Source organism: Fulvia fulva, chromosome 2 (assembly GCF_020509005.1).
Source record: "Fulvia fulva chromosome 2, complete sequence".
Classification (NCBI taxonomy): Eukaryota; Fungi; Ascomycota; class Dothideomycetes; order Mycosphaerellales; family Mycosphaerellaceae; genus Fulvia; species Fulvia fulva.
This window is the reverse complement of record NC_063013.1, coordinates 798,808-825,283: the sequence shown is the minus strand read 5'-3', so window position 1 is coordinate 825,283 and position 26,476 is coordinate 798,808. Positions and strand designations below refer to the sequence as shown.

Sequence of the window (26,476 nt, the reverse complement as noted above, 5' to 3'; positions counted from 1 at the left end):
GGACAGAGCGTGTTGAAGAAGAACGACGAACCTAATACCTCCCCTCAAACCCATCAACCCGTCCCTTCACAACATCCGCAATCGCATCCCTGACCGGCGTGTCTCCACCCACCATATCAATCGCCAACCCCTTCGTCCCCTCATTCTTCATAATCTCCACAACCGCAGCCGCGACATCCTCCCTACTGATCGTCGTGTTCAAATGCACCTTTCCAGCCGCGATCGTCCCCTTCGCGGGATCCTGTGATAAGCCGCCGGGGCGAACAATGGTGTAGTCGAGCCCGCGGCGATCGTTTTCGGTTACCAGCGAGCGGTCGGCGGCGAATTTGGCGTGCATGTAAGGCTGGTGGGATATGTTAGTCTTGCGATTTTGCATATGACTTCCGGTTGGATGAATGGAGGACACGTACGCCAATAGCACCCCAGACTTTATTACTCCTATCGCGGTCTTCATCATTGTACCATTCCGGCTCCGGTTTATTGTCACGATTCCTGACATCAATAGCGGAGATGATGATATATCGCTTCGTGACTCCCGCCTTAGCAGTAGCGTCCATGGATTTGATGGCTCCCTCGTTGTCAACGGCTTTCGTCCTCTCAGGGCTTCCACCGCCTGCGCCTGCTGCCCAGATTACAGTGCTGGGGTTTGTTTGCTTGATGGTGGAGACGAAGTCGTCGACTGTGGAGTCTTCGATGCTCTGGACTATGGGTTTGCCGCCGAGGGATTGGATGTCGGATTTCTGGTCGGGGTTTCTCTATAGCTTCATTAGATCTCAGGGCACGTTGTGGTGATGTGTTCGTTTTGTGATGTAACGGCTTACGATGATGGAGTAAACTGTCTGACCTTCTTTTGAGAGGAGACGGGTTATGTGGCGAGCGACTTTGCCGCTGCCGCCGAAGATGAGAGTTGTCGCCATGGTGCTGTCTTCGACGAGCGATCTTAATCTGTTCTGCCGGCAGGAGAATGTTATCTTCGTTGACCTTAAGAATCAGCATCAACAACATGCGTACATGACGTCGCGCAGCCCGGTTGAATCGTTCATCCACGGCAACACATCGGGGCGATGTCCCGGCTTAGGTCGATGAACTCCCTCGCAGACCCCGACGAGAAGATCTGAGAAATGGCGTGCTGGGACGATTGACATTGCGTGCTCACACAGTGCCGAACAGTGTAACTAGAAGTACTGCACTACCCAAAGTGTCCTCTTCTCTTCCCTACAATCTGATGTGTTCCCGGTTTTCCATCATCAATCTAGTCCAAGAAGTCATGCCATCCCAATGCCAAAAACGCACTTCTCGCTGTCAGCCGTTAAGAAGGGAGCGTGACTTGCGTGGTCTCGTTAAAATCGATCCTGTTCATGAGGAGATGGACAATCAAGCCTTCTTTGGGACTTGGATGGCGTACTGCTTCAAGTACTCGTAGTCGGCAACGTTGTCGTCGACGGTCTCCTTGATCACGTCGGCGGCTGCTTGGCCGTACTTCTCGATCCATTCCTGGTACAGCTGCTCGTCGCTCTTTGGAGCATGCTTCTGTGATGGTAGGTCAGCTTTCGGTTCATGCACGACTGACGTTTTAGGATCGACGATTCGACTTACGTGCTGTCTTGGCTTCAAGTCAGTCGAGTTGATAGCATCATCGTGGAACCCGTTCCACTTCTCAAACTGCTCCTTCGCGAACGCATGCGACTCCTCCGAATCCCAGTTCAACATGGCTTGCGAGAAGTCCACGCCGATCGATTCGCAGTACGCACGAAGGTTGCCCTCTGGGTCGTCAAGCATGTCATCAGCGTCAAGGACGCAGATTTCGACCTGACCGGGTTTGAGCTCGATGCCTTCGGCATTCTCCTGGCCACAGATCTTGGGACCGACCAAGCCTGTGTCCTTGAGGTAGTCGAAGAGGCGTCGGAGCTCGTGGTACCCGGCTTCCTTGGGCATGAACGGGCTGAACTTAGTCCTCTCTACCAAAGGCGGAATACAGCATCGGTAGTAGCTGGGGATGGACTTGCTGGGATGTCTGATCAAGAAGGTCCAGTGGAACTTCTCGAGCATCTCCCTTGGCACGACCGTCGGGTTGTTGGACTCCGCGAAAGAGCCTTCATATGGGAATGGAGGACTCTTCGGGCTGCTTGGTCTGCTAGCCTCAGGAGTCATGGCAATACCAGAGTCCTTGTCGCTGGTGGCATCGCCACCATCGTTGGCTGCAGGCAGTCCGTTGGTGCCAACACCACGCTTGATCTGGTGAAGAGAAGGTGCGATGACAGGAGGCTGCTCGGCTTCAGGGATGTAATACTGCGCCATGTCTTTGATAAAGGTGCGCTTGCCCTGCAAGGTGGGTCAGCATTGCTTCCCGACGACACGGTCGCATCGTTTCGAAAAAGCAGGACAACGGCGACGATATCTCAGCGACAGCGCAGATCAAAGATGAGCACGACACTCGCGAAACCACGTGGTGGTTAGGTCGAAAGACGATCTTCGGCTCCTCGCTTAGCCACGGGCGCAATCTGCGCCAAAAGAGCTTGGCGCCGTGAGAGACGGCCCAAGCGCAGCCTGAGTGAGAGACGACAATGCAAGGTACAGGAGGTGTCAAGAATGCAAAATTGGGAAATGTGGGTCAAGACATACCTCAGTCGACTCGGACACGATCCTGTCGAAGATGGACTTGAACGTCGACTGGCTGAAACCGCTCTTCTCGCGATCCTGCTCGTGCTCTTCGCCTTCGAATCTGGAACCCATTCTCTCAGGGCCATAGTAGTAGGCGTCGCCGCAAGGCTCGTGTACTGTGTGGATGGTGTTGCGACGGGTCATGAAGACCTGGTGTTCGTATCAGTATCGAGCGCCATCTTCCGCCGACGAGCAAAGGACATACCCGCTCGAATGCAGTGGAGCATGCCCGTGGATGGGTTGCTACAAACACTGGCTTATTCGACATGATGGTTGATGTATTTCAAGTCTTCACTTGGCCAGAGGCAGGTGGATTGTGTTGTGCAGTCTTTCGACAATTGCACAATTAACAATGGCAGGGTAGTGGTGTCTTACGACTGGAATGTCGAGCCGATTATAGACAATGAGAATGTGATGATGTATCTCTTTGCAGACACTGCGAAGAGATTTGACAGAGGTGTTATTTCAATAGGAGTGACTTCACTTGGTCGTCAAGTATCATTCTGACGGGTAGAAGCCGGAGCAGTCGCCGTGGGCGCTTTTAACTTTGGCTCGTGTCTGAACCCACAGGTTGAGAAGGCACGACCAGGTCTTCCGGGTCAACGTTTGGCAGGTACTAAGACAATGGACCACTTAGCTGCAGGTGAGGTACGTCAGGCATGATCTCGCTTCGGCTGATGTTACGTTTCCTCGGTGTCCAGGCTGTGAACAAGCCAAATGGCTCACACGGCACGAGCAGTGAAAAGGCTCTGCTTGGAGGTGTCGAATGAAGATTCAGGCCTGCCCCACTGTGGCTCCACACATCGGCGTGGTAGGGGTCTCAAGGCCTTGGCGGAATGTGGTGAGACGGGCCAGACGTCAAGCAACACCCACGACTTCGAGGAGACATCTTGCGGATGGAGGGGGGAGCATAGAGCGGGTGGTATAGAATAGGTAGGTCGTTTGGAGAGATGTAGTCGAGATAAGGTGGTGTATGCGGGCTCGACTGACCAAACAGTGCGAAACGCTCACTAGACTCGAGCACGCCATCAAGAAGCAGCGTCACTGGCTCAGTCTTCTTCTCCCACAGTCGTGCAGATAGCGTAAAGACAGATTTAGGGCATAGCGCACCTTAAGCCTTCAGAATGCGCGAGTTGAGATTGGCCCCGCGGCAAGAGCGTCTATTGCATGCCGTGCTTGACACAGCATGGCCATAACAGCTTGTGATAGCTGTGCAGCTGCATCTCACGCTCGATTGTCTCCTGCACAACACTTTGCCGTCTGTTGCCGCGCTCGTTTGCCTCCCGTGGTCCTAGTCGCGATGTCGGATGCAATGACGCCTCGGCTGGGCTATTCTTGCTAGAATTGCATCGCTGTGCCGCCGAGTCTTGTGTGGTAGTCGCATACGCCGTTTTGCCACAAAGGTTCTGCAAAGAGTTCCACGAACTAGTTCTGCAAGCTAGTGACGTTCGAAGGGTAGTTGTAGTAATCCGATGTGCGCAATTGCACCAGCCTCTGAGGCCATGTCCCACAACCATCACCGCAAACTAATCGTGGCAACCAGGAGTCCAGCAGTGCATACAGTGTTCAGCCTTGTCTGTGACTGTCGGAGAGTTTGCCGGCAACGACGTTTGTAAAAGGTAGTCGTCCCGTAGACGTTCGCAGGTACAGCAAACGCACGCTTCGGACACGCATGCCGAGTCGATGGACAACACAATCCCACCCGTGTTGACAGCCCCCTGTGGCAGTGTGTCGCGTGCTCACATCCCACGTTCCATCCTACATCGGGAGGAGGTACATCTCGGCAGTGTGGAGAGCTGGAGAAGGATTGCGCGGCTCCGCGTTCTCCTTGATCTGTCGACATGGCTTGACAGTGATGCTATATCATAGCTGTAAGATGTGTGATGCCACATTTCACGCAGTCTTCGTTCTCTTGCTCTGATCGGGAATGACCCAGTTGTTGGTCTCCCACCCTACATGACATGGGTTAGCAATCACGCTCTCTGTCAGATGAAGCACGACATACACCATCGTCGGATGCGAGCGCCAACAGTTTGTCCGGAGAACTTGGTCGCAGCATTCCAGTGTCTCCCTACGAGGCTGTTAATGAATGGCAAGAACATCGCGTGGGCTGGATACTTACACCCTGCAACGATAAGTGTCCACGCGAGACCTTGAACTAGAGGCATCAGGACCTACTCCCTGGTCAGTCCGTACATCCATTGCATCATTCTCACCATACATACTTGATCCTTGATTGTGATGAACGTGACCATTTTCCAACCCTGGACCTTTTCGATACTCTTCAAGTAACTCTGCTCGAAGCGCAGGTCTGGCAGCTGCATGTGTGCTGGCTTTCTCCTCTGATCTTGCGGTAGCGGTCTAAGGACTGAAAGCGGGACTTCATCTTCCGCGACGTCCTCGTAGTCTTCCACATCTGCTGATCGATCCCATGTTACGCGCTCTTTCGTGTCTGCCGAGGTCGATGGTGCTAGGTCGGCGCGTGAGGGAGCTCTGTTGATGTGTGCTGTCTGGAACGTTTCGGCGGCCTGGATGGCGATGTCTTCGAGACCTGGTGCCATTGTTGGAGTGTTGGTTGGCACGGGAAAGGCTGTGTCGATGTGAGGATGGGTGTTGGTGTTGATTGTAATGTCGTGGAGTGGTAGAGCACCCTTGACGGCTTCAAGCTGCAGCTAAACTCGTGGGATCGAAGCACTGTTTCAATTGACTTCACATGTGAAACGAGGGCTGCAACCAACACAGCTGAGGCGAGATCAGTGCATACAGCGCGATCGGGTCGGGCACGATAGCGATTCTTCACACGAAAAGTAATACGACAGACTGATAGATTCACATCGTCTTCGACTTGAGGCAATCGATACGGCAATAGCAGCAGCAGGGTCCAGCTTCGGTGCTTGTGAGGGCCCACTTGAAGTTCATGGGGAATGGCATACAGTACAACTCTAGACAACCTACTCACTCACCACCACAACAACAGCACGACGTCGACATGGGCAACGCAAACTCCCAGATGCTCGACAGCATCGTCAGCGGCTCAAATTGTATGCTCGCACTTCTCCCACAGAACTACCTCACTCGCTCAGCTGAAACATGACCACGTGCTGATCATATTTGCTGCACAGTCGACAGAGATGAGGTCGACCGCCTAAGAAAACGCTTCATGAAACTCGACAAAGTACGCCATACCCGCCTCCCTCCACCTTTCACCTCCTAACACCCCCTCCCAGGACAACTCCGGCACAATCGAACGCGACGAATTCCTCTCTCTCCCCCAAGTCTCCTCAAATCCCCTCGCAACGCGCATGATCGCCATCTTCGACGAAGACGGCGGCGGCGACGTCGACTTCCAAGAATTCGTCTCTGGCCTCAGCGCCTTCAGCTCCAAAGGCAACAAGGAAGAGAAGCTCCGCTTCGCCTTCAAAGTCTACGACATCGACCGCGACGGCTACATCAGCAATGGCGAGCTCTTCATAGTACTGAAGATGATGGTCGGCAGCAACTTGAAGGACCAGCAGTTGCAGCAGATTGTGGATAAGACGATTATGGAGGCCGATCTGGACCATGATGGAAAGATTAGTTTTGAGGAGTTTACGAAGATGGTGGAGAATACGGATGTGTCGATGAGTATGACTTTGGATCAGTTTTAGACGGGGGAGTGGGTGGTGATGGTGTGGAGATATGGATACCCCTACGTACAGAGGTGCGCAGGCACAAGGAGGCGTTTGAGGCGTTCCTACATACAGCACGAAGGTGGGATCACGAGGGTATTCGGCAGGTCGCCCACGAAATGCATACTCAAATCTTGAAGACCATGACGGATCAGGTGATCCAGAAAAGGTGGAATCGAAATTGGCTGCAAGCTACTCTGGTGACGATTCCTCACTGCTCCGAGCTATGCTCTTCCATAACCCCATCTCTCCTCCGCTGCCCTTCAATGGTTCACCACCATCCGCTGGCACCCACAGACTTCTGGGTCTCTGTCGCGAAAAGTCCTGCGTCACCAACCCTTCCTCGGTCTGTTCGCGCATCTTCTTCATACTCTCTTGTCGCAACATGCCGCAAAACTCTCAGTCCTGGTACTGTACCAATCCTTCTCAGTAGCACGAACCCAACGTGTTCTCGAAACTGCTTGGCGATCGCTCTCGCACAAAGGACAGTGCCACCTGACATTCCTCATGCTGTGACGATGTTACCCGATCAAACAAGCAAGAAGGACCGCCTTCGTAGCAACTGGCGTGACACGCCCAACATTGACCGGCCTCTGCCCACAACGCAGGCGAGCTTGACACGAATATCTCAACGACAGGATGATGCGCCACCACGTTTGCACTCGCCAGATAGGAACAAAATTCCTTCTACTGGCTCGTACACATTGACAGTCACGACTCAGTGTTTGCCTTATAGTCCTTCTCGATGTAATCACCCAACTCCTTGAGACTCTCCTCCATAGGCCGGAAAGTCTTACCACTGATCCATTCCAGTAGTTCCTCTGCTCGCGGTCGTGCAGTCACCCTGCCGGCGGACATATCATAGCCCTCGTTAGGTGGAGGCTCTACAGCACGAATCAGCAATCATCTTGACCACCAAAAATCACTCGGACATACCAGGAAACTCATGATCCGGATACATCTCCTGCCTAAACCCTCATCAGCATCCATTCAAACTTCCCCCTCAAACTCCCCACCCGCATCACCACTCAACTCACCACATCTCAATACCCTCCGTCCACCGCCTCGACCACCCATACGCAAACACCCTTTCACTAGCACAATCCCCCCTCGCCATCGCCGCAACATGCAACCTCCCCACATCACCCGCATCCACCCCATGCCCTGGCCCCACCGCCCGAAACCCCGAATCGCCATACCACAACCCCCTCATCAACGCCACCCCACTCGGAAACCCTTGCGCCCCATGCACCGGCGCCCCCGTAACCCAATCCGGCAACACCGCATTGCCGACAAAATGCGGCCGTGTCCGATCCATCCATTCCCAGAACGCCTGCTCGGCCTGCACTTTGGATGCTGCGTAGACTTTTGTGAAGCGGTCGGGAGGCAAGGTGTAGGACGGGGGAGCCCAGGCGGCGGCGAGGTCGAGGGTGTTCCAGGAGGTGGGGGTGAGGGAGTAGGGGTCCGGGGGCTGGGTTTGGGAGGCGGCGGCGAGGGAGGAGGAGGTGAAGATGAAGCGGGTTAGGGTTGGGTGTTTTAGGGCGGAGTGTAGGGTGCAGAGGAGTTGGTTTATGGAGGAGGGGTTGACGGTGTTGGGGTCCGGGGAGAAGGAGAGGTCTGAGGCGGCGTGGATTAGGGCGACGCAGTCTGGTGATAGCGTTAGTGGCAGTGGGCGCTGTGGGTAGGAAGTGGTGAACGGTACCTTGGAGCGCGCTGTCCAACGACCCTTCGATAGCGAGGTCGGGGACTTGGACGACTTTGAGAGCGTTCGCGCCGTATTTGGTGTTGAAGTGTTCGAGCATCCAGTCCGATTTCTGGAGGTTGCGTACAATACCACGAACGCGATATCCAAAAGCCAGGACCTGGTCAACAATATGACTCCCAACCATACCATTCGAGCCAGTCACGCAGACAAGTGATCCCAACGGGACTGCAAGCTCTTTCGATTCCATGGCTCCAGTTCCGATGCTGAGGCTGAAATTATTAAAAATCGTAAACCTCACACTCCTCGACCTTCAATCTGTCCTGAAATATGGCCGGTGGACATCACGGAGGTCCCTATTCCGTACAGTATACTGTGGCGAATTACTCGTCGATCCCGTCTGACCTTTGCAGGTGCTACAGCATTGGCGTTGCAGATGTTCTGGGTCTTTCTTTCTGCAGCTCGCTGAATTGGGCATTATCTCGCTTCCCTGCACCTGGCTGTTGTCTTTTCAGATCCGTCAGATCGTGGTGCATCGGCGATTGCTTGTTGCAGGCGTGCAGGGCTCGTAGGCGGCCCACAATCTTGAACAAGGAGTTTCCGAGCTTCCCGGAAGGTCGAGCTGGGCGATAGCGAAACTGACGAAAGCGAGCAGCGACATCCTGAAGGAGATAGTATTGTTGAGAGTGGTCGCGAAGTACACGAGTCTTCATGTTACTCTTGTGGCATAACCAGTCTGCATTAGATATTACCATAATGATTACCTCGAACTTCGGCTCTCCACACCAAGTACTCCCGTTCCCTTGCCATGTAAAGACTCGCCTACCCTATCTGCGAACCCTTTCAGTCCCATGCCAGAACTTGTTGTCCTCTTCCGAGGTATTTGAGATTGTCGCAACTTTGTCCGTGCCTTCACTTCTTCTGCTGTCTCTTCGGCTATGATGTGCATGCCGCCCGCGGCTGAGTCGTCCAGGACCTGCTGTCGTGATCCTATTGCGTGGTTGGCGGCCTTGCCTGTAGGTATTGTGGGTTCTGCGGCTGACTGCACCTTCCTTGCGGTAGTGGACGCCTTCGACGCATCTTGGGCGTAGACCTTATCATTCTCCGCACTTTCCACTCGCGTGGAGCCTGTGACAGTCGCATCCGCATCCACCTTCTTTTGCGCTGCAATGCGTGCTCTTTTATATCGTGCGCTGACATCTCCTCCGGTCCATTTCGTGCCGAGGAATCCATCCCAGAATGTAAAGAACGGCTGCGAGAAGTTCGTCTTGATGCCCCAACTCTGGTGGTGAACATCGTGGTACCCAGCATTGTTGCTGGTTATGTGCTGCAGTGGATCCCATGGGAAAGCGTAGCCGCAGTGGTCGTCCACAGTCTTGATCGTTGACATCGTGAAGAACCACATGCTTTGCCTGACAGTCATGCCAGTTAGAAGGTAGGCAATGCCAGTGCCCAGAGTGTCCAGCATGAAGCCTTCGACGGGGTGGTTGTAGAGAGCACCGTATGCATATGGCACGTACAAACGGTGGTGACGGCTGTGGAAAGTGGTGTACAGCCACTTGTTCATGTGCATGGCGCGGTGCAAGAAGTACTGCCATGTGTCCACGATGCAGATGGCAACCAGGAACTGCAGCGCAGGAATGCCAACCCAGTATATCGCCTTTGCGACGAGCATCTCCCAGCTTGCAAACGAAGGTGCTAGAACAGACTCTCCGAGGAGTGTCGTGTTCTGTATGAGCTCTGGGTAGAAGCCACCAGAGAGCGCGCCTGCCAGCATCGCATGGGAGGCACCCAAATTGTTCGCCAGAGTCTTGACGTCCAGCCCAATCGTGCCCAACACCACGGGAATAGCTCTTTGTGCCAGACGCACATTTTGCGCCCACCAGGCCACGTCGTAGTCCTCTTTGCCATAGAAAGGCTCCGGGTCGAACATGGTCAGTCCAAGGCCAACCACTGTCTGTATCACCTGTTGAATAATCACATCTTTGAACACATCCCACTTGCTGACGTGGTTGCGTTTCAACACTTCGGCCGGTGTGTGTAGGCGGTACTGCGGAAACAAGTCCCACTCGTCGATCAGGTGGAAGAAAAGTGACACAGCCCAGTATGCCACCACGAGCAGTGCCATGACGAGGTATTTGTCCTCGAAGCCAGGCACGATCGGAGGCAGCGGCTTGAGCGTGTAATCGGGTAGAGGTGGAAGGTGGTAAAACATGGTCGCGTTGGCCATGTTGTCTGTATATCGTACTGCAAGTCCTTGTCGTCGAATGCTATGCGCCAAAGGCGCGCGAGTATTGTTTGTTGCTCAGGAAGCTCCGGGTCGCGGAGGCGGCCGTTGGTGCACGCGATCAACCAGGGGAGATGGCCGGGAAGCTGCGGAGCAGAAACAAAGTGGCAGTGTCGACGGAAACAGCGGCTGATACGGTGGGTGATCGAAGGTCGATAAGGATTGAAAAGGAGTGTATGTGGTCAGAGTGGTAAGTTGTACAGCGTTGAAAGGATGAAGGGGAAGCAGTCACAAGAGTGTGGAGATGTGCTCTGAGGAGTGGTTCGAGGCTGAGATTGTGCTCAAAGCCGAATCGCGGCTAGTCGAGTGGCAAACGGACCTCCACGCGTGCCGTGCAGCATGATACATGTAGCGCGGACCCTTCTGACGTCTTACATGTGCATCTCGAACGGCGAACTATCCGAAGTCTATTCCATATCGTAGGTAGCAACGACATACCACTACATATCTTGGTAGTGAGTGGTGCAGTCAGTCCTTACATCGTACTGCATCCCATCATGGCCGACGCCTGTGCAACCTGTGCCTCATTCTTTGGCCGAGCCTCAGATCCGGCATCCGAGAAAGCCCTGCTCCCAGGCCGATACCCTGAATGCTGCGGACGATCGATATGTTCCCGATGTTTGAACCAGAATAACCGCTACGAGACATATTGTCCCTACTGTCAGATCACAACAGAACCATCGTTACTTCCTCAAGGTCTTAGAGATCCACCAGCATATTCATCCTTGGACGATCGGACACCGCCACCCGTCCAACCTTCGCCACAAGATGATGAGCTCCCAGCATATTCAGAATCGCAGTCGAACCAAGCACCAAGAGAAAAGAAGCAGCCGCACGAAGACGTCCTCCATTTTCTGAAACCAGACGATTCGCTACATTCATTATCCTTAGCTTACGGCGTTCCCATGCACGCACTACGCAAAGCGAACAACGTCTTCAGCGATCACCTCATCCAAGGCCGTAAGACTGTCATAATACCCGGCGAGTACTACTCCGGCGGTGTGTCTGTTTCACCGCAACCTTTGGAATCCGAGGAAGAGGAATTGAAGAAGAACAAGACGAGGCGGTGGATGATGGCTTGTAAGGTCGCTGAGTATGTTGCCCTTCGTTCAGCGTCGATGTTCGAACGTGGATGCTGATTGTGCTGACCAAGTGTACCTGTTCGTCTTAGGTATGATGTCGCAGTGCTGTATTTGCAGCAATCCGAGTGGAATTTGGAGGCTGCGATTGAGGCGTTTAGGGAGGATGAACAGTGGGAGATGGAGCATCCGTTGGACGCAAAAGGGAAAGCAAAGGGAAAGATACCCGCTAAGAATGTGGGCATGAGGAGGTTTGTGGGTGCTAGTACGAGTGTCAGCAGTAGTGTGAGATGATGGTCGATGACTGATGAAGCGAAGATGTATGATCAATGAACAAACGTCTAATTGTATCAAAGTGAATGTGTGAGGCAAGAGGATAGAGTGTAGCTCGCGACCATTTCGATCACATGCAAGGGTATAGTGTGTGTGCAGTTATAAGTAATTGAGATTGAGCGGACCCCATCAAATCAGCATCAGTGGTGCAGTCAAACCAAAGCTGAGTGGCGTACGTTGTGACTCACACCACAAGCTTGGCAACTTCATACTGACACTTGTTACAGGCAGCGGAAGCGTTCGTTCTCTCCCGTAACAATTGGCGTCAAACATCACCTAACGATCGACGCAGGCGCCGGGCTCATATATGTGGTTTCACACCCATGTCATGGTCGACCCGGAGGTCCTCGGTATTATTCACTCTATCCATTCAGTGCTGGAAGTGAATATTAACGGCGATAGTAGGATCGAAACCGAGCTCAGCTATCTATTCACTAATTCAAGTGAACTATCTTTTTCATCAACTGTTGTAGTGAATTATCCTTTTGCATCTATTTTGTCTTGGCAAATGCTAGGTGTGGAGTGATCTCAATCTTTTTGCAGAAAAGGAGGTGGGCTGTATGAGTCACATGCTGGGCCGGACTGGTCCCGAGTTTGTGCTTTTCGCGAACTTCGTCTTGAACAGTGACTTTTGTTCTGCAACTCCGATTGCAAGAACACGTCGAAGTTGAAAGATTGATGTGTCCTTCGATGACTTGAGCTTTTTGCATCTTTGCATCCCTTCTACAGATACTATCTTTTTGCAGCAGCCTCACGAATGACCTTCAACATCTCCTCACCCTTCGGAGCAGTCGTCAGATTCTCATATCCATCCTTGGTGATCAGAATATCATCCTCTATCCTCACACCTCCCACGGGAGCGTATCGCCTTAACACTTCCCTGTCGACATATTTGCTCAACTTTGGATCTTGCAGGAACTTCTCTAGCAAAGGCTCGTTAAAGTAAACGCCAGGCTCCACAGTAACGACCATACCGGGTTCTAGAGAGGGTGCATCGACACTGGCGAGTTGCGCCGCACTTCTGTGAAACGCGCCGTGGAAGGCTCCATCTGACTGCGCCGCATTCGTTCCCGGTAAGAGTGCACTAGAGTCGGGAGACCACTGCTTGTAAGCAGCATCAGTCCAAGCCACGTACCTCCGGTCTGCTCCTACATCATCCAGCTCTGCCGGTGGATGCGGTACCGGTGACACGTCGTGTACTTCAAGACCGACGTGATGGCCGAGACCATGAGGCAGGAAAGCAGTTGAGACCCCAGCGGAGAAGATCTTGTGAGCATCGCCCTTGAGGATTCCGAGCTTCAGAAGTCCCTCGATGAGGACTTTATGAGCGTGCCAGGTGATTTCGATGTATTTGTTGCCTGGCAGCATCTGGCTTATGCATGATTCCTGGATCTCCTCAACGAGACTGTAGATGTCTTCGGATTCCTGGGATGGCCAATGACCTGGATGCTTCTTGTTGATGGGCAACGTCCTTGTCACATCAGACGCGTATCGTTCGACTTCGCAACCAGCATCAAGCACAATCGTCTGGCCATCTCCAAAGTCTTCGACGTTTGCGGAGTAGTGCAGTGTAGCGGCATTGGGTCCTGATCCGGCAATGGGGTCATATGCTTGCTCCTTTGCCTTTCGAGCTATACACACAGACATGTATGCCGCTTCAACTTCTGCTTCGTTTGTGAAATCGTGTATGCCCTTCATGACTTTGACGTGGGCCGCTGCAGTGATGTCGTTCGCCCTCCGGATCAGATCGATCTCATGCTCGTCCTTGATCACACGGCAGGCGTCGATCGCTGTACGGAGCTTTACCGTCGAGGGTTTGAGATCTGAATGAGGTCCAGACAGCGTGTCATCGGACACTATGGAGTAGTTGTGTATCTCATTGTCATCCATTGTCAGATACGTGAGAGTCTTCAGAGCAGGAGGCTTAATGTAATGAGCTTCATCTACATCGTACTTCTCCAGAGCTTCGGCGACAGTGCTTCCCCTACCATAGTACAGCATATGCCGGGGATCGCTATCGACGGGTGGAAGCCATAAAGTTAGAAGATCACGGTCGATGTGATATGTCACGAAGCAGCCAGGTTCGTTGCAGCCAGTGAGGTAGTAGAAGTATCGATCCTGTCGGAATGGGGCGGGCATATCAGAGTTGGGCCAGTTCACTGTCTTCGTACCCTCGAGAACAATGAGTCCTTTGCCCTCTGCAACGTTGATCTTGTCTGCCACCCGCCTGGCATGGCTCTTGGCTGGATACTTGTTGCCGCCGCCGCGGAGACGCAGATTAATCGACACCTCTCTGCCGACTTCCTGCACAGATTCTCCCGGTCTCATATCGATCGCACTCTCCTCTCAATGAACAATGATACTTGTTGTTATCTGTTCAGCTTCGGATGCTGCTTGCCCGAATTGTGCTATTCGTCTCACCAGCTCAGGGGTCTGAGCTTGCAGCGCACCCAATTTGTGACATCAGCGTCGCTTCCTCGTTTCAACATCGACAAGCGCTTCCACCAACTCTTGCCAGCATTGGACCACGCTATCGCCAGGAATGCCGCTGCTGCAGCCAACATGTCGCTTCCTGATATTCACAGTAAGTCTTCAGCCGCTGGACAGCTGATCTTGTTCCATATCGACGTCGACAGCATCTCTCGTCAAGTCTCCTATATCACAAACACCTCATTACTCAAAAGCGCATCTAGATACCGCGACGATAGGGAGCGTCCAATCTACCGACTGCTTCGTCAAAGACTACTGGCCACCTGAAACTCCTCCCTCCCCATCGATAAGCTCTACCAGCTCCTCCAGTTCTTCTAGCTCTCCGCACCCCTTCGATATCGCCGACACCGCTACGCTGGCTCTCAAGATCGTCAGAACGAACGGTACAGGCACGAGAGCGGTGGATAAGCCTGCAATCGGTAGCAAGAAGATCGGAAGTCACAGAGATCGCCTCAAGCTTCGATTGCTGCGAAATCGCGTCCGTACCTCGTTCAAAGCCAAGACAGCCGTCTTCCGAGCAAAGCAAGCGAGACAGAAGGAACGAGCAGCGCGGAAGGTGCTGTAGCTGTATCCACAGGTTACATAAGATATGAGACGCCGCGTTCCACTGCTGCTACAATCTGCCTTGCTACTCACTGGAAGTACACTCTCTGCTGCAGCTCACCACCACTCGAAGCGACGAATCGCTCCGCGGCAGGACTCCGAGCTCACTTTGACAGTCTCCAACCTCTGCACAGAGACGATATGGCCTGGCATGGTGACCCAGGCAGGTAACGGACCTACCGCGGATGGCTTCGAACTGGCAGCGGGCGCCAATCAGACTGTCACTGTTGCAAGTAATTGGCAAGGCCGGATCTGGGGCCGTACGAACTGCTCATTTCACGACGATTATAGCAATGGCAATTGCATGACTGGCGAATGTGGACCGAAGAAGTGCAGACAGGCAGGCAACCCTCCAGCCACACTAGCAGAGTTCACGATGTTGGGCGACGGCGAACAATCTTTCTATGATCTCAGTCTGGTCGATGGGTATAACTTGGATATGGCCATCGTCTTGGACCCGAATGGCGTCAGCAAACTGGAAGAATTAGACACAAGCACCACAAACCCATCCTGCATTGGCAGCGCAAACGACTTCGATGCCAGTGGATCAAGCAGCCGTCAGCAAGTCCTCGGCATATCTAACAAGTCTGTCTTCGAAGACAAGCAAACCGCTCAATCACTGTCGAATTGGTGCCCCTTCGACCTCCTCGAGAACGCCCCGAAAGCTCCCGGTGACGGCGTTTATCCTTACCCAGGCGGCAACGTCCAAAGACCAGCCTACCAAGCCTGCAACTCCGCCTGCGAAAAGTACAAGAAACCTAAGTATTGCTGTACGGGCTCGTTTGCCGGAGCTGGGAATTGCGCCAACAATTATTACGGCAAAGCTGCGAAAGCTGTTTGTCCTGATGCTTATTCTTTTCCTAATGATGATCAACAGAGTACGTTCATCATTCCCGCGGGTGGGACCTTCAACATTGTCTTTTGCCCTGGCGGCAGGAGCACCAATCTGATCGGAACGGGCAAGAAAGTGCATGTCTCAGCCGGCTCGAGATCTGCGCTTTTGGCGGGAAAGTCTTTGACTGAGGGCATTGCGCTGAGTGGCGCTTTTTTGGATTTTGGGTGGTGGTTCTGGTGTTGCGGGATGTGGTTTAGAGGACTTGGAGACTGTGCTGGATGCAGTCTGCCCGTGGACATTTCTATGTTGGTGCTTTGGTTGGACATGCCCCGAGATGTAGATACGACGATATGAGGTACGAAAGTGCTGCGGCAGGATGCCCGGTATTAGGTCCATGTTCATGCTGCATCGGCAGATGAGCTTGTTGGCTGGAATTGCTTCTCCGCACTGCATGTCCTTGCTCACGGTTCTCGACAGCAATTATCACAGCAGGACGCATATTTGCTGACCTCTTGGACCATGCGGCATATTTATTGTTCCTGGCAACGTTGTCCTGTTGGGTACTGATGTCCAGCGACTGTACAGGACCAATCTAGAACGACATCAGCCATGTCGACCACACGACCCATCAGAACAATCGGCTACATAGGTCTAGGCAAGGCAGGCTACTCCCTCGCCTCAGTTCTCTCAAGATCCAGTTCGTACAGCCTCATCGTCCAAGATGCAGACCGCACTCGAGCAGAACTCTTCATCAAAGAACACGGCAACGCCACTGTAGCAACGACCAACGCTTCCCTCAATGAAATCGACGTCCTCATCACCATGCTTCTAAACGGATCCATCGTCCGCTCCGTCCTCCTCGAAATCACACCACATCTAAAGAACGGCACAATCATCATCGACACATCCTCCTCCTCCCCCTTCCACACGAGGGACACGGCGGAGCTATTACGGAACCTCAACCCAACCCTAATCCTAATAGACTCGTCCGTAACGCAAGAATACGCCTTCGCCCTGTCCAAAGGCGACGCTACCCTGATGGTCGGCTGTTCGGACCCCAACGCGCTGGAGAGGGCTATGCCAGTTTTGAAGTGTATGGGGCGGTACGTCTTCTATATGGGGAGTTTGGGGGCCGGGCATGCGATGAAGGGCTTGAATAATTATGTGAGTTGCGCGAGTATCTTAGGCTTGTGTGATGCTTTTGTTGCTGGACAGAAATTTGGTCTTGAGCCGAGCAGGATGGTGGAGGTGATGAATCGGGGGACTGGGGGGATTTTTCGACGAGGGAGAGTTTTAGGACTGATGTGAGTGGGGTGCACCCGCGTTCCTCGATGTGTGGCTGCCGATGAAGAGGATAGGGCCTCACGAGGCGCTTCAAGTCGGGGTATCAGCTGCAGTTGTTGCTGAAGGATATGAAGTTTGCGAGAAAAGTTATTGAGGAGATGGGGGTAACATTGTCGTTGCCGGGGCTTATCGTGAGGGAGCTGGAGGAGGCGGTGGAGGTTGCTGGGGAGGGGCCGGATCATACGGAGGTTATTAAGGCGTGGGAGAGGAGGGCTGGGGTGGAGCTGATAAGGAGTAAGTTGTAGTGGTACTGTGTGAGTAGATTGGAGTTAGCTGTGCTCGGCACTCTGGCTCCTTTGGTTTGGATCGAGGTATGAGTGCAGTAAGGTGTGTTGTACCGATGCATGAGTTTCGATGCTTGCCGAGACTTTCGTCTCTTTCATGCGTCGCGCTTGCCCACCTGGATCAGACAGAAGGTGACATGATCTGTACCATACCATCATCCTCTCCTTGATTTTTGGCCCTGGCTCGCAAGGCGCTTCTGTGTGTCCATGGTCAGACTGTTATGATTGCAGCACTGCTCTTCCTTCCATCGACGTTGAGCTGAGCACGCGGCTAAGCTCTCTCACGCATCGCCACGTGCATACATGTGTGCGCTTATCCCATCGACTGCCACGCTCACACGAGACACGAGTCCTCTGCTCTTTCGAACTGCCGTTCACAGCCTAGATCAGATCCAACATTGTGTGCTGTTGCAAGCGATCCAGTGTCCAGCGAGAGATGGTGCACGACTCTCAGCCCTCGGCGAACAGCTCCACTTTCACGCCCCGTCCATGCGGCCAAGATCGCTATCTAACAAGCTCTCAACAAGACTTGCTAAGCTCTGCAGAAACATGTCGAATGCAAGGCTTGTCATTGGACAGCAGCCTCCTGGTTCCCGCGTGCCTGAACTCTCTGCGACTGTGCCATTGACGGCATTGGTGGCATCCTGGATTGTTTGGGAGAGCTTCGTCAGTGAGTCTGAGTCTGTACCTGACTGAGAGCGACTAGCTGCGAAAGGAAGCTGCCTACGCATTCTGAGGCGTTCATAAGATCTTGTTGCCCGCCCGAAATGTCTTCTCGGGGTAGGAAGTTCGTACACTCGTCTGGCTACTGTCAAGATGAAGTTCTCTCTCGTTTCCGTGCTGGCTTGCTCAGCCATTGTTTCGGCAAGCTGGGTCAAGAACTTGAACTACCGCTCACCTTCAGAGAACCATCCAGCTTTAGGCATATCCCTCAGCAAAGTCAACAAGCGAAACACTCCAGACAAGAAGTTTACGGCTGATCAGCTCAACTTCACCCATGGCGTAGCATCCGGCGACCCATATCCAAGTAAGATCGATCGCGAAGCTCCAGAACTCTGCAGTACGGCGCGTTGCAGCAGCTGACAGCACCTTCCTCATAGACTCGGTCATCCTCTGGACGCGGGTAGCTCCCATGGTCGACGATGTCAATAGCAACTCCACCGTCAGCGGCTACGTCCCACTCTACAACCACGGTCCCAACGTAACAGTCTCAACCGCACCCGTCTGCGTCGAATGCAAGGTCGCCCGCACGGCAGACTTCAAGAACGTAGAGAGCAGCGGCACAGCATATACGAGCAGTGACATCGACTACACGGTCAAGGTGGAAGCCACCAGATTGTCTTCGTGGGCACGATACTACTACCAGTTCAATGTCTGTGGAAGCAACAGCACGGCCAGCCCGCTCGGCCGCACGAAGACTACTCCCAACCCAGGAGACTACGTTAGCAATGTAGGTCTGGCAGTCTACTCGTGTAGCAACTTTCCATTTGGCTTCTTCAACGCTTTCGGAAATCCAGTTCGTAAAGATTCGGTCGATTTTGTCCTTCATCTGGGAGACTATATCTACGAATACGCTGGAGATGGAGATTATGGGTATGGTCAGAGCATTGGACGTGTGCCAAAGCCCGAGCACATCATTTACACCCTGTACGACTACCGCGCGAGGCTGGCTACTTACAGAACAGACGAGGATCTTCTCCTCTCCCACCAAACGTACCCATGGATCCCGGTCTGGGAGTAAGTGAAGCCCTTACCTCTGAGACATAGCATTTCACGTTCTAACCTTCGCTCACAGTGACCATGAAGTCTCCGACAACACATACCGAGACGGAGCCTCCGAGCTAAACAACACCGAAGCATCCTTCGTCATGGACGGCGGCGTATCTCCGCCTCCGCACAACGCGGTGCCCGCTGGCGCATCATCAGCTCCCAAACCGTCTTCTCCAAAATCAACGAATCCGTCTCCTACGGAAACGTCAACCCCCTCGACTACGACGCCTGGGACGGCTACCAAGCTAACCGCAACCGAACCCTGAACTTCCTAACGCAAAACAACATCGGCAATAACATCGTCATCAGCGGCGACTCGCACGCCTCTTGGGTCTCGGATCTCGTATGGTTAGGCCATGCGAATTATTCTGCAGATACGGGTGCAGGGAGTCTAGGTGTGGAGTTTGCTGGATCGGCTGTTTCGTCACCTTGTCCGTATGGTCAGAATATTACGCAGAAGTCTGCGAATGATTTCTCGGATATTCTCGAAGCGGCGAATCCGGAACTGCATTGGAATGATCTGTATTATCGTGGCTACTTTGAGCTCCACCTGAACTAGGATGAAGTTAATGTATCCTTCTTTGGTCTTCCAACAATCGTAAACCGCAACCCTCTCGAAATTTCACTGGTCAATTTCACGGTGAAGAGTGGCGCAAATGCGCTGCAGAGGCCTATTGCTGGTGGGATCGCGGAGAGTGGGAGTCTCAAGGGCGGCATGATTCAGCAGAGTAATATTACCAACAATACTGAGACTGGACAGTACAGTATTGTGGTTGACGATGAGGAGGATATCTAGACGTGAAGTGCGCGATGGGGTGGAGGTTACGACGAGATGATGTGTCATGATGATGAGATGTATATAGATAGTATAGATACGACAGGAAGATACCAGAAGTGTTTGACCACAGTGGTTGTGTACCATTCTAGCTATATCGTCGAAGAGCTATCCTCCGCCTCCACTAGCCTCCCCTGCTTTTCCTTCAGGACGAATTGCCTAGTACAGCACCACACTAAACTCAAAAGGCTCCGTCTTAAGCGCATACTTCTCCAGCGTCTTCGGCCCACAAGACCCAGTCCCCAACCCATGATGCGCCTTATCCAGCCTCAAAACCACATCCTCCTGCCTCTGACCTTCCAACTCAAACGGATGCTGCGCCTCATCAATATCCCTCACACCATAATGACTCGCCATGAAATCGAAAAGATGCCTCTCCTTGCCGTCCGGCTTCTCAAGAAACTGAGCCGTAATGCTCGTCTCAGGAGACGAAATCTCAAGCCATCGCGTATCAGTGCGATTGGAGCACTCTTGCGGGAACTCGGGATCGGTCCAGAGGGAGGAGATGGAGGAGACGGAGTGCAGACCGATGGGTTGGGAGAGTTTCATGTCGGTGTAGCTTTCGCCGGGACCGCGGCCGAACCATTTTATGGACTGGAAGGAGTTGGGGAGGGCGAAGGTTATGCCGATACGTGGGAGGGTCGCGGGGAGGTTCTGGCCAAGGGGGTTGCCTTTGATGGTGATTTGGAGTGTGCCGGATGGGGAGAAGAGGTATTCTGTCTGGAGGTTGAGGCTCCAGGAGAGGACTGGAGGGGCGAACTTTTGCTTGAAGGTGATGCTGAAGGTGCCGCCGGTGTTTGCTTGGCTGCTGGACGAGCGTGTGTGGATGGTGGCCATGTGTAGGAACTTGGCTTTCCACTCTTTGCCGTCTCGCGGGGCATCGTTGTCAGTCAAAGCTCGGTAAAAGGTTGGCTCGAGTGGTTGTGTGATGACAGCTTTGCCGTCTTTGTGCCACGATGATAAGTGTCCTTGCACTACGTCAAGCACCCACTTTGACTGCTTGCTAGAGATCGTGAGGACAGTCGAGGACTTTTCGACTTGTAGTTTTGGCTGGTCTTTCGTTCTCGGCAAGCACACGCTGGAGATTGGACGATGTGGTACTTGGATGAGTGCCTATGGACACCGTGTTAGACATGCTGTTGCTCTGGGACAACGGATGAGAATGGACACATACAACTTCGTGGCCAGCCTTCACCCACGGAGCGTCCTCTCTGAGGGTGAACTGCAGGTCCAAGAGAACTTCCGAAGAACCAAGATCGGAGGAGATGGACGGCAGCTCCAAGCTCGCTGTCGATGGTCAGTACACAACGCATCAGCACAGCTGAAAGAAGTGGCATCGCACTTACCTATCTGTCCGGGTCCAATACCATCAGGTATTCTGACTTCGCCTGATTCGACCTTCTCCTGGCCCTCGTGTGTCACGGAGAATCTGCATCGAAGGCTGTCCAAGGTGGTAAAGTCTAGCCTGTTGATGATCTTGGCAACCTTGTCGTTCGAAGAGACAAGCTGTACTGGCTCCACTGCCTTCTTGTACTCGATCAGAGCGCTTCTTGGAGTGTGATCCGAGTTGAGAACACCATCCATGACGAAGTTGTAGTCGTTCGGATGGTCACCAAAGTCGCCGCCATATCCATAGAACTCTTTGCCGTCTTTAGTCTTCGTGAGCAGCCCGTGATTGGCCCACTCCCAGACCCAGCCGCCCTGAAGTTTCTCATACTCATAGAACGCATCCACGTATTCCTTGATGTTGCCTGGTCCCGTACCCATAGCATGAATGAACTCGCACAGCACGAGCGGCTTATTCTTCGACTTATCTTGGGCGAACTTGATGATATCATCTGTGAATATGTAAGCATGTAGTCTCACGTGAAAGAGATGTGGGCAAACTTGTCCGCAGCGTACAGTGTTGAACGTATGCTGGGTCGTTGTGCCGAGGTGGGTTACCGATATGCGGGTACATGCGACTATGCATGTCCATATGCTGTGCTTCAAGGTCGGGCTCATAATGAATCAGCCTGGTTGGGTCGTACGACTTGATCCAATCTCTCATTGCAGTATGGTGACGACCGTAGAATGCTTCGTTACCCAGACTCCAGATCACCACAGATGGGTGTAGCTTATCGCGATGTACAAGCTGCTGTGCTCTGTCGAGGTATGCATGCTGCCAGTCAGGGTTGTCAGAGGTCCACTTAGCGGCATCTGCTCGTGTGAGCTTTTGTCTTTCGAAGAACGGTAGGGTTTGATCTTCAGGTGAGAGTGCTGCATCGGCAATCGTCTCGAAGCCGTGGCACTCGACATCGGCCTCGTCCATGACCCAGATACCAAGCTCATCACATAGGTCGTACAACCGAGGATCGCTTGGCTGATGGCTTGTTCTGATGGCATTGAGGTTGTGTGTCTTCATGAGCAAGAGATCGTTCTTCATGAAGTCATAAGGCACGCTGCGTCCATGGTGCGGATGATGCTCGTGACGATTCGCGCCTTTGAACACTACTCGCTTTCCGTTGACCTTGATCAAGCCATCTTTGAGCTCGACCTGGCGGAAACCGACACGGTGAGAAGTGTACTGATTGCCGTTGACTGATAGCACAAGACTATACAGGTAGGGCGTCTCAGCAGTCCACTTGTTTGGGTTCTCCACGGGCAGGGAGCACTCGACTTGGCCTGCATCGCCGGACGCTTTCTTCGACGCAGATACCACTTCCTGCTTGTTGGAATCCAATAAACGTAACTGTACCTCAGCGGTGCCGTGCACCTTGGCTTGTACTTTGAGTGTGGCGTTCCGATAGTCGTCGTCCAATATGGTCTGCACGTCCAAGTCTTCTAGACAAGCTTCCTTCGGGAAGCCCAGCAGGAAGACGTCTCGAAAGATACCCGAGAGCCACCACTGGTCCTGGTCTTCGATGTACGATCCATCTGTGAATTGATAGACTCGTACTGCCAAGGTATTCTCGGCGGTGATGTCAACCAAACCTGTGATGTCGAACTCGGACGGGTCCCTGGCGCCTTGGCTGTAGCCAACTTCTTGGCCATTGACCCAGACGTGGAATCCTGAATCGACACCTTCGAACCTGAGCCTTAGCTGATCATCTTTGAGTACTTCTGGTACACGGAATGTAGTTCGGTAAGAGCCACACTCATTGTTGGTGTACGGAGGATGTGGGGGGTCCACGAAGAATGGAAACTGTACGTTCGTATAGTGTGGTCCTCTGCCATGTCCTTGCCGTTGCCACATTCCGGGCACTTGGATGTCCTTCCAGTCATTGATATCAAAGGCCGCATTCTCGAAGCCAGCAGGTGCCTTAGGTGGGCTGTCGCTGAGATGGAACTTCCATGTGCCTGCGAGAGACTGTGCTTTGGCCTTTGCGACGTCTCGTGAGAGAGCATCGTCTTCGGTGCTGTACAGGTGAAAGTTGGCACGAGGCTTCAAGGCGTTGCGGTGCAAGAGCGAGAGGTTGTCCCAGTCAGGACGGTCGGCCTCTTGTGCCATCTCACCCATGATGGCCGTCAAGAGGTGGCCGTCTCACTGCCACAGTAGTAGCGACTATGATCTGTGGAGCGTGCTTCGCGCGCGTTGGACCAGGCAAAGCTTGTCGGAGCGATGCGACGCGCGCTGAAGGATGGACGCTTCTGTTTGGCAAGTAGTCGCTATGCCGTGCTAGAGCCGTCGTGTCGCTCGAAAGACATTTAATGCCTAGTACGGGGGGCCACATCTTCTGTCGTGACTTCCCCACTGTCTCTCAAGGCTCCCCTTCGTCGCCGAGTCTACAATGCGATGCTCAATATGTCCTCCACATCCCGCAGCCGGTGTAACATTGTCTACCAGACAAGACTTGTTGGAGCTTGAGCGGGTCGTGAGCATCGATAGTGCTCGTGGCCGTCGACATGTTGCCGAATCAAGTCCGACCACGTTCTCGCTTGTCTGACCAATGGGCAGAATCGAAGACTGGACCATCTTCGCATGTCCTCCGTTGCTTTCTCTTGGCCCTGCGGTACGGTGGCAAGCAATGCCAGGCATCTGGCGGTCAAGGTCGGCCCAGAGTGCTTGGTATCTTGTCAACAGACACAGAGCAATTCGATGCTAACAGGACAACGAAGCAGGACATGGACTGGACGATTGTTCCACAGCGAGAACAGCAGAGTGTGACCCCACGAAACGAAGCCTACGACATGTGGTCGAGATGGAGCAAAAGCTTTGCTGTCAACATTTTGGGGATAATGCCATCAACTACCATTGAAAGATTCTCCGGCACCATGCCCAGCCAAGGAAGCTAGCATGACTTACCTCGGGTCGCGATGTGGTCTCGTGGCGTGCGAGGTGCCAACCCCAGCCTCCAGGACCGCATTGAGAATCCTTGCCATGCACAAGCCATGCGAATGTGGAGGGGAACTGGCGATATCAAGGTGATCGCCCGTAAGATCCATGCTGCCTGCAGATATAGAGGTAGTGGCCAGGCCATGCCACAGGCAAATCAGCTATCTCCTCTTCTTACTACTGACCAGCACCTACAATGACCACCATTGACGAGAAAGAGATGTCAGGAACGCAACATGTCCACAGCGTCGACGATGATCTCCAAAAGGGACCAGCTGTCAAGGAAGCAGCAGTGCATTCTGTTGCACTTACGGAAGCCATCGAAGCTCAGAAGCCCAGACTTTTGAGTCGGTCTATGATTCAGCTGTATGCTATCATGGGCATCGGTTATCTGGTCTCGACGATGAATGGCTTCGACAGTTCTCTGATGGGCTCGATCAACGCCATGAAGAGCTATCAAGAGACGTTCGGACTAAACGGCGCTGGTAGCACCACTGGAATCATCTTCATCATCTATAACTGCGGGCAGATTGCCGCCTTCCCATTCTGTGGCTTCCTGGCAGATGGCTATGGTCGCCGGGTCTGCATTTTCGTGGGATGCCTTCTGGTTTTGGTCGGGACTGCGGTGCAGACAACTGCTCACACCATGGGCCAGTTCATCGGTGGTCGTTTCCTTCTAGGCTTTGGAGCCAGTATCGCATCGGCTGCTGGACCTGCGTATACCGTCGAGCTGGCTCATCCGGCATATCGAGGCACAATGGCAGGGTTCTATAACAACTTCTGGTGGCTGGGTAATATCTTGGCAGGCTGGACCACATATGGCACAGAGCTTCATTTCCCTGACTCCTCTTGGTCTTGGAGGACCCCCACGCTGGTTCAATGTGGTATGCCATCAGTAGTCATGGCATTGATCATGTTCTTCCCAGGTAAGTCCGAGATCTCAACGGTCTTTGTACCCGAAAGTGGATACTAACATGCAACCAGAATCTCCCCGATGGCTGCTGATGAAGGATCGACGAGAAGACGCCATAAAGGTCCTAGCAAAGTACCATGGCGATAACGACCCCAATGCCCCCATCGTCCAACTGCAGCTCCACGAGATCAGCGAGGACATGGCAGTCACACGAAACGACAACCCCTGGTGGGATTTCAGAGAACTGGCCAACACCCGCCAAGCACGTTACAGATTGTACATGGTCATCGCCATGGCATTCTTCGGACAGTGGTCCGGCAACAACGTGGTCAACTACTTCATGCCGCAGATGGTGGCAAACGCCGGAATCCACGACACATCGAAACAACTCCTCATCAACGCCATCAATCCTATCTTCAGCATGCTTGGCGCTATGTACGGAGCTACTCTGTTAGACCGTCTCGGAAGAAGAGTGATGCTTCTCGCCGGTCTCGCCGGTGGCCTCGTCTCCTACGTCCTCCTCACCGCCTTCACAGCCGCATCCGAAACCAAATCGAATCTAGCCTACGGCACGATCGTCTCCATCTACCTCTTCGGCATCTGCTTCGCCTGGGGCTGGACACCACTCCAGACTCTATACGCCGTCGAATGTCTCGAGAACCGAACACGCGCCAAGGGCAGTGGTCTCAACTTCTTGTTCTTGAATGTCGCCATGGTGGTCAATACGTACGGCATCTCGGTTGGCATCGCGACAATTGGATGGAAGCTGTATTTGGTGTATATTGGCTGGATTTGCGTGGAGTTGGTTATTGTTTACTTTTTTTTCGTGGAGACGGCGGGTAAGACGTTGGAGGAGTTGAAGGAGATTTTTGAGGCGAGGAATCCGAGGAAGGCGTCGACCAGGAAGGTTATGGTGGAGATGGATGATGCTGGGAGGGTGGTGCATGTTGAGTAGAGATTTAGTACGAACACTTCACATACAAAATATCATTCTAAACCTTCGCCCATATACGTCCTAGCCATCAAACCCGCAACCCTTCCTTTTCCTCTCTCTCAGTAGAACGCCGATCTATAGACGCAAATCGCACACCGCTGCGGACTAAAAGGATCATCCGCCCATGCTGGCAACCTCGCATTCCCTTCCAAGACATACGCAAGACGGGCCAAACCGTGAATGTTCGTCTCTGGCAGCATGTCCCGTGAGTCATAAATCTGAGGATCACGATACAACTCCTGCAGTGTAGGTCTGCCCGTTACGGTGGTCGAACTCCGTGTATGGGCCGTCCACAGTCTATGAGCTTCCTCAACGGCTGGCCCTGGCTCGCGAAATACTTGCGTGATGCCTTGGTACACTTCC

At 53.2% G+C, this 26,476-nt stretch overlaps 14 protein-coding genes across 14 annotated transcripts; 7 read left to right on the top strand and 7 right to left on the bottom strand.

Moving 5' to 3' along the window:
* Positions 1-31: 31 nt before the first annotated feature.
* On the bottom strand, positions 32-917 carry CLAFUR5_02577 (UPF0659 protein; the record flags this gene model as incomplete). Its single annotated transcript, XM_047901725.1, has 3 exons — positions 32-343; positions 411-755; positions 822-917. The coding sequence occupies 3 exons, from the start codon at positions 915-917 to the stop codon at positions 32-34; spliced, it is 753 nt and encodes a 250-aa protein (XP_047757788.1).
* Positions 918-1,374: 457 nt separating this feature from the next.
* CLAFUR5_02576 (Pyrrolopyrazine biosynthesis cluster protein F) lies at positions 1,375-2,929 on the bottom strand (the record flags this gene model as incomplete). Its single annotated transcript, XM_047901724.1, has 4 exons — positions 1,375-1,530; positions 1,597-2,322; positions 2,623-2,811; positions 2,867-2,929. 4 exons carry the CDS (start codon positions 2,927-2,929, stop codon positions 1,375-1,377), a joined length of 1,134 nt encoding a protein of 377 aa, XP_047757787.1.
* A 1,625-nt stretch (positions 2,930-4,554) lies between these two features.
* Positions 4,555-5,222, bottom strand: CLAFUR5_02575 (uncharacterized protein; the record flags this gene model as incomplete). Its single annotated transcript, XM_047901723.1, has 4 exons — positions 4,555-4,613; positions 4,667-4,732; positions 4,784-4,835; positions 4,887-5,222. The coding sequence occupies 4 exons, from the start codon at positions 5,220-5,222 to the stop codon at positions 4,555-4,557; spliced, it is 513 nt and encodes a 170-aa protein (XP_047757786.1).
* Positions 5,223-5,578: 356 nt separating this feature from the next.
* Positions 5,579-6,308, top strand: CLAFUR5_02574 (Calcineurin subunit B; the record flags this gene model as incomplete). The annotated part of the gene is made up of 3 exons (XM_047901722.1): positions 5,579-5,702; positions 5,784-5,836; positions 5,889-6,308. The coding sequence occupies 3 exons, from the start codon at positions 5,579-5,581 to the stop codon at positions 6,306-6,308; spliced, it is 597 nt and encodes a 198-aa protein (XP_047757785.1).
* A 732-nt stretch (positions 6,309-7,040) lies between these two features.
* On the bottom strand, positions 7,041-8,281 carry CLAFUR5_02573 (NAD-dependent epimerase/dehydratase terH; the record flags this gene model as incomplete). Its single annotated transcript, XM_047901721.1, has 4 exons — positions 7,041-7,213; positions 7,266-7,297; positions 7,367-7,976; positions 8,032-8,281. The coding sequence occupies 4 exons, from the start codon at positions 8,279-8,281 to the stop codon at positions 7,041-7,043; spliced, it is 1,065 nt and encodes a 354-aa protein (XP_047758134.1).
* Positions 8,282-8,791: 510 nt separating this feature from the next.
* Positions 8,792-10,261, bottom strand: CLAFUR5_02572 (Sphingolipid C4-hydroxylase SUR2; the record flags this gene model as incomplete). The annotated part of the gene is made up of 1 exon (XM_047901720.1): positions 8,792-10,261. One exon carries the CDS (start codon positions 10,259-10,261, stop codon positions 8,792-8,794), a length of 1,470 nt encoding a protein of 489 aa, XP_047757784.1.
* Positions 10,262-10,815: 554 nt separating this feature from the next.
* On the top strand, positions 10,816-11,691 carry CLAFUR5_02571 (uncharacterized protein; the record flags this gene model as incomplete). Its single annotated transcript, XM_047901719.1, has 2 exons — positions 10,816-11,411; positions 11,472-11,691. 2 exons carry the CDS (start codon positions 10,816-10,818, stop codon positions 11,689-11,691), a joined length of 816 nt encoding a protein of 271 aa, XP_047757783.1.
* A 771-nt stretch (positions 11,692-12,462) lies between these two features.
* CLAFUR5_02570 (putative Xaa-Pro aminopeptidase) lies at positions 12,463-14,058 on the bottom strand (the record flags this gene model as incomplete). The annotated part of the gene is made up of 1 exon (XM_047901718.1): positions 12,463-14,058. One exon carries the CDS (start codon positions 14,056-14,058, stop codon positions 12,463-12,465), a length of 1,596 nt encoding a protein of 531 aa, XP_047757782.1.
* A 234-nt stretch (positions 14,059-14,292) lies between these two features.
* CLAFUR5_02569 (uncharacterized protein) lies at positions 14,293-14,785 on the top strand (the record flags this gene model as incomplete). The annotated part of the gene is made up of 2 exons (XM_047901717.1): positions 14,293-14,314; positions 14,424-14,785. The coding sequence occupies 2 exons, from the start codon at positions 14,293-14,295 to the stop codon at positions 14,783-14,785; spliced, it is 384 nt and encodes a 127-aa protein (XP_047758535.1).
* A 24-nt stretch (positions 14,786-14,809) lies between these two features.
* CLAFUR5_02568 (Thaumatin-like protein 1) lies at positions 14,810-16,012 on the top strand (the record flags this gene model as incomplete). The annotated part of the gene is made up of 1 exon (XM_047901716.1): positions 14,810-16,012. One exon carries the CDS (start codon positions 14,810-14,812, stop codon positions 16,010-16,012), a length of 1,203 nt encoding a protein of 400 aa, XP_047758536.1.
* Positions 16,013-16,267: 255 nt separating this feature from the next.
* Positions 16,268-17,247, top strand: CLAFUR5_02567 (uncharacterized protein; the record flags this gene model as incomplete). Its single annotated transcript, XM_047901715.1, has 3 exons — positions 16,268-16,510; positions 16,541-16,948; positions 17,017-17,247. 3 exons carry the CDS (start codon positions 16,268-16,270, stop codon positions 17,245-17,247), a joined length of 882 nt encoding a protein of 293 aa, XP_047758537.1.
* An 855-nt stretch (positions 17,248-18,102) lies between these two features.
* Positions 18,103-19,852, top strand: CLAFUR5_02566 (Alkaline phosphatase D; the record flags this gene model as incomplete). Its single annotated transcript, XM_047901714.1, has 4 exons — positions 18,103-18,313; positions 18,348-19,023; positions 19,093-19,586; positions 19,623-19,852. 4 exons carry the CDS (start codon positions 18,103-18,105, stop codon positions 19,850-19,852), a joined length of 1,611 nt encoding a protein of 536 aa, XP_047758538.1.
* Positions 19,853-20,050: 198 nt separating this feature from the next.
* Positions 20,051-23,390, bottom strand: CLAFUR5_02565 (Beta-galactosidase; the record flags this gene model as incomplete). Its single annotated transcript, XM_047901713.1, has 4 exons — positions 20,051-21,004; positions 21,066-21,178; positions 21,238-21,729; positions 21,836-23,390. The coding sequence occupies 4 exons, from the start codon at positions 23,388-23,390 to the stop codon at positions 20,051-20,053; spliced, it is 3,114 nt and encodes a 1,037-aa protein (XP_047758539.1).
* Positions 23,391-24,402: 1,012 nt separating this feature from the next.
* On the top strand, positions 24,403-26,074 carry CLAFUR5_02564 (Lactose permease; the record flags this gene model as incomplete). The annotated part of the gene is made up of 2 exons (XM_047901712.1): positions 24,403-25,132; positions 25,191-26,074. 2 exons carry the CDS (start codon positions 24,403-24,405, stop codon positions 26,072-26,074), a joined length of 1,614 nt encoding a protein of 537 aa, XP_047758540.1.
* Between the last annotated feature and the right edge of the window lie 402 nt (positions 26,075-26,476).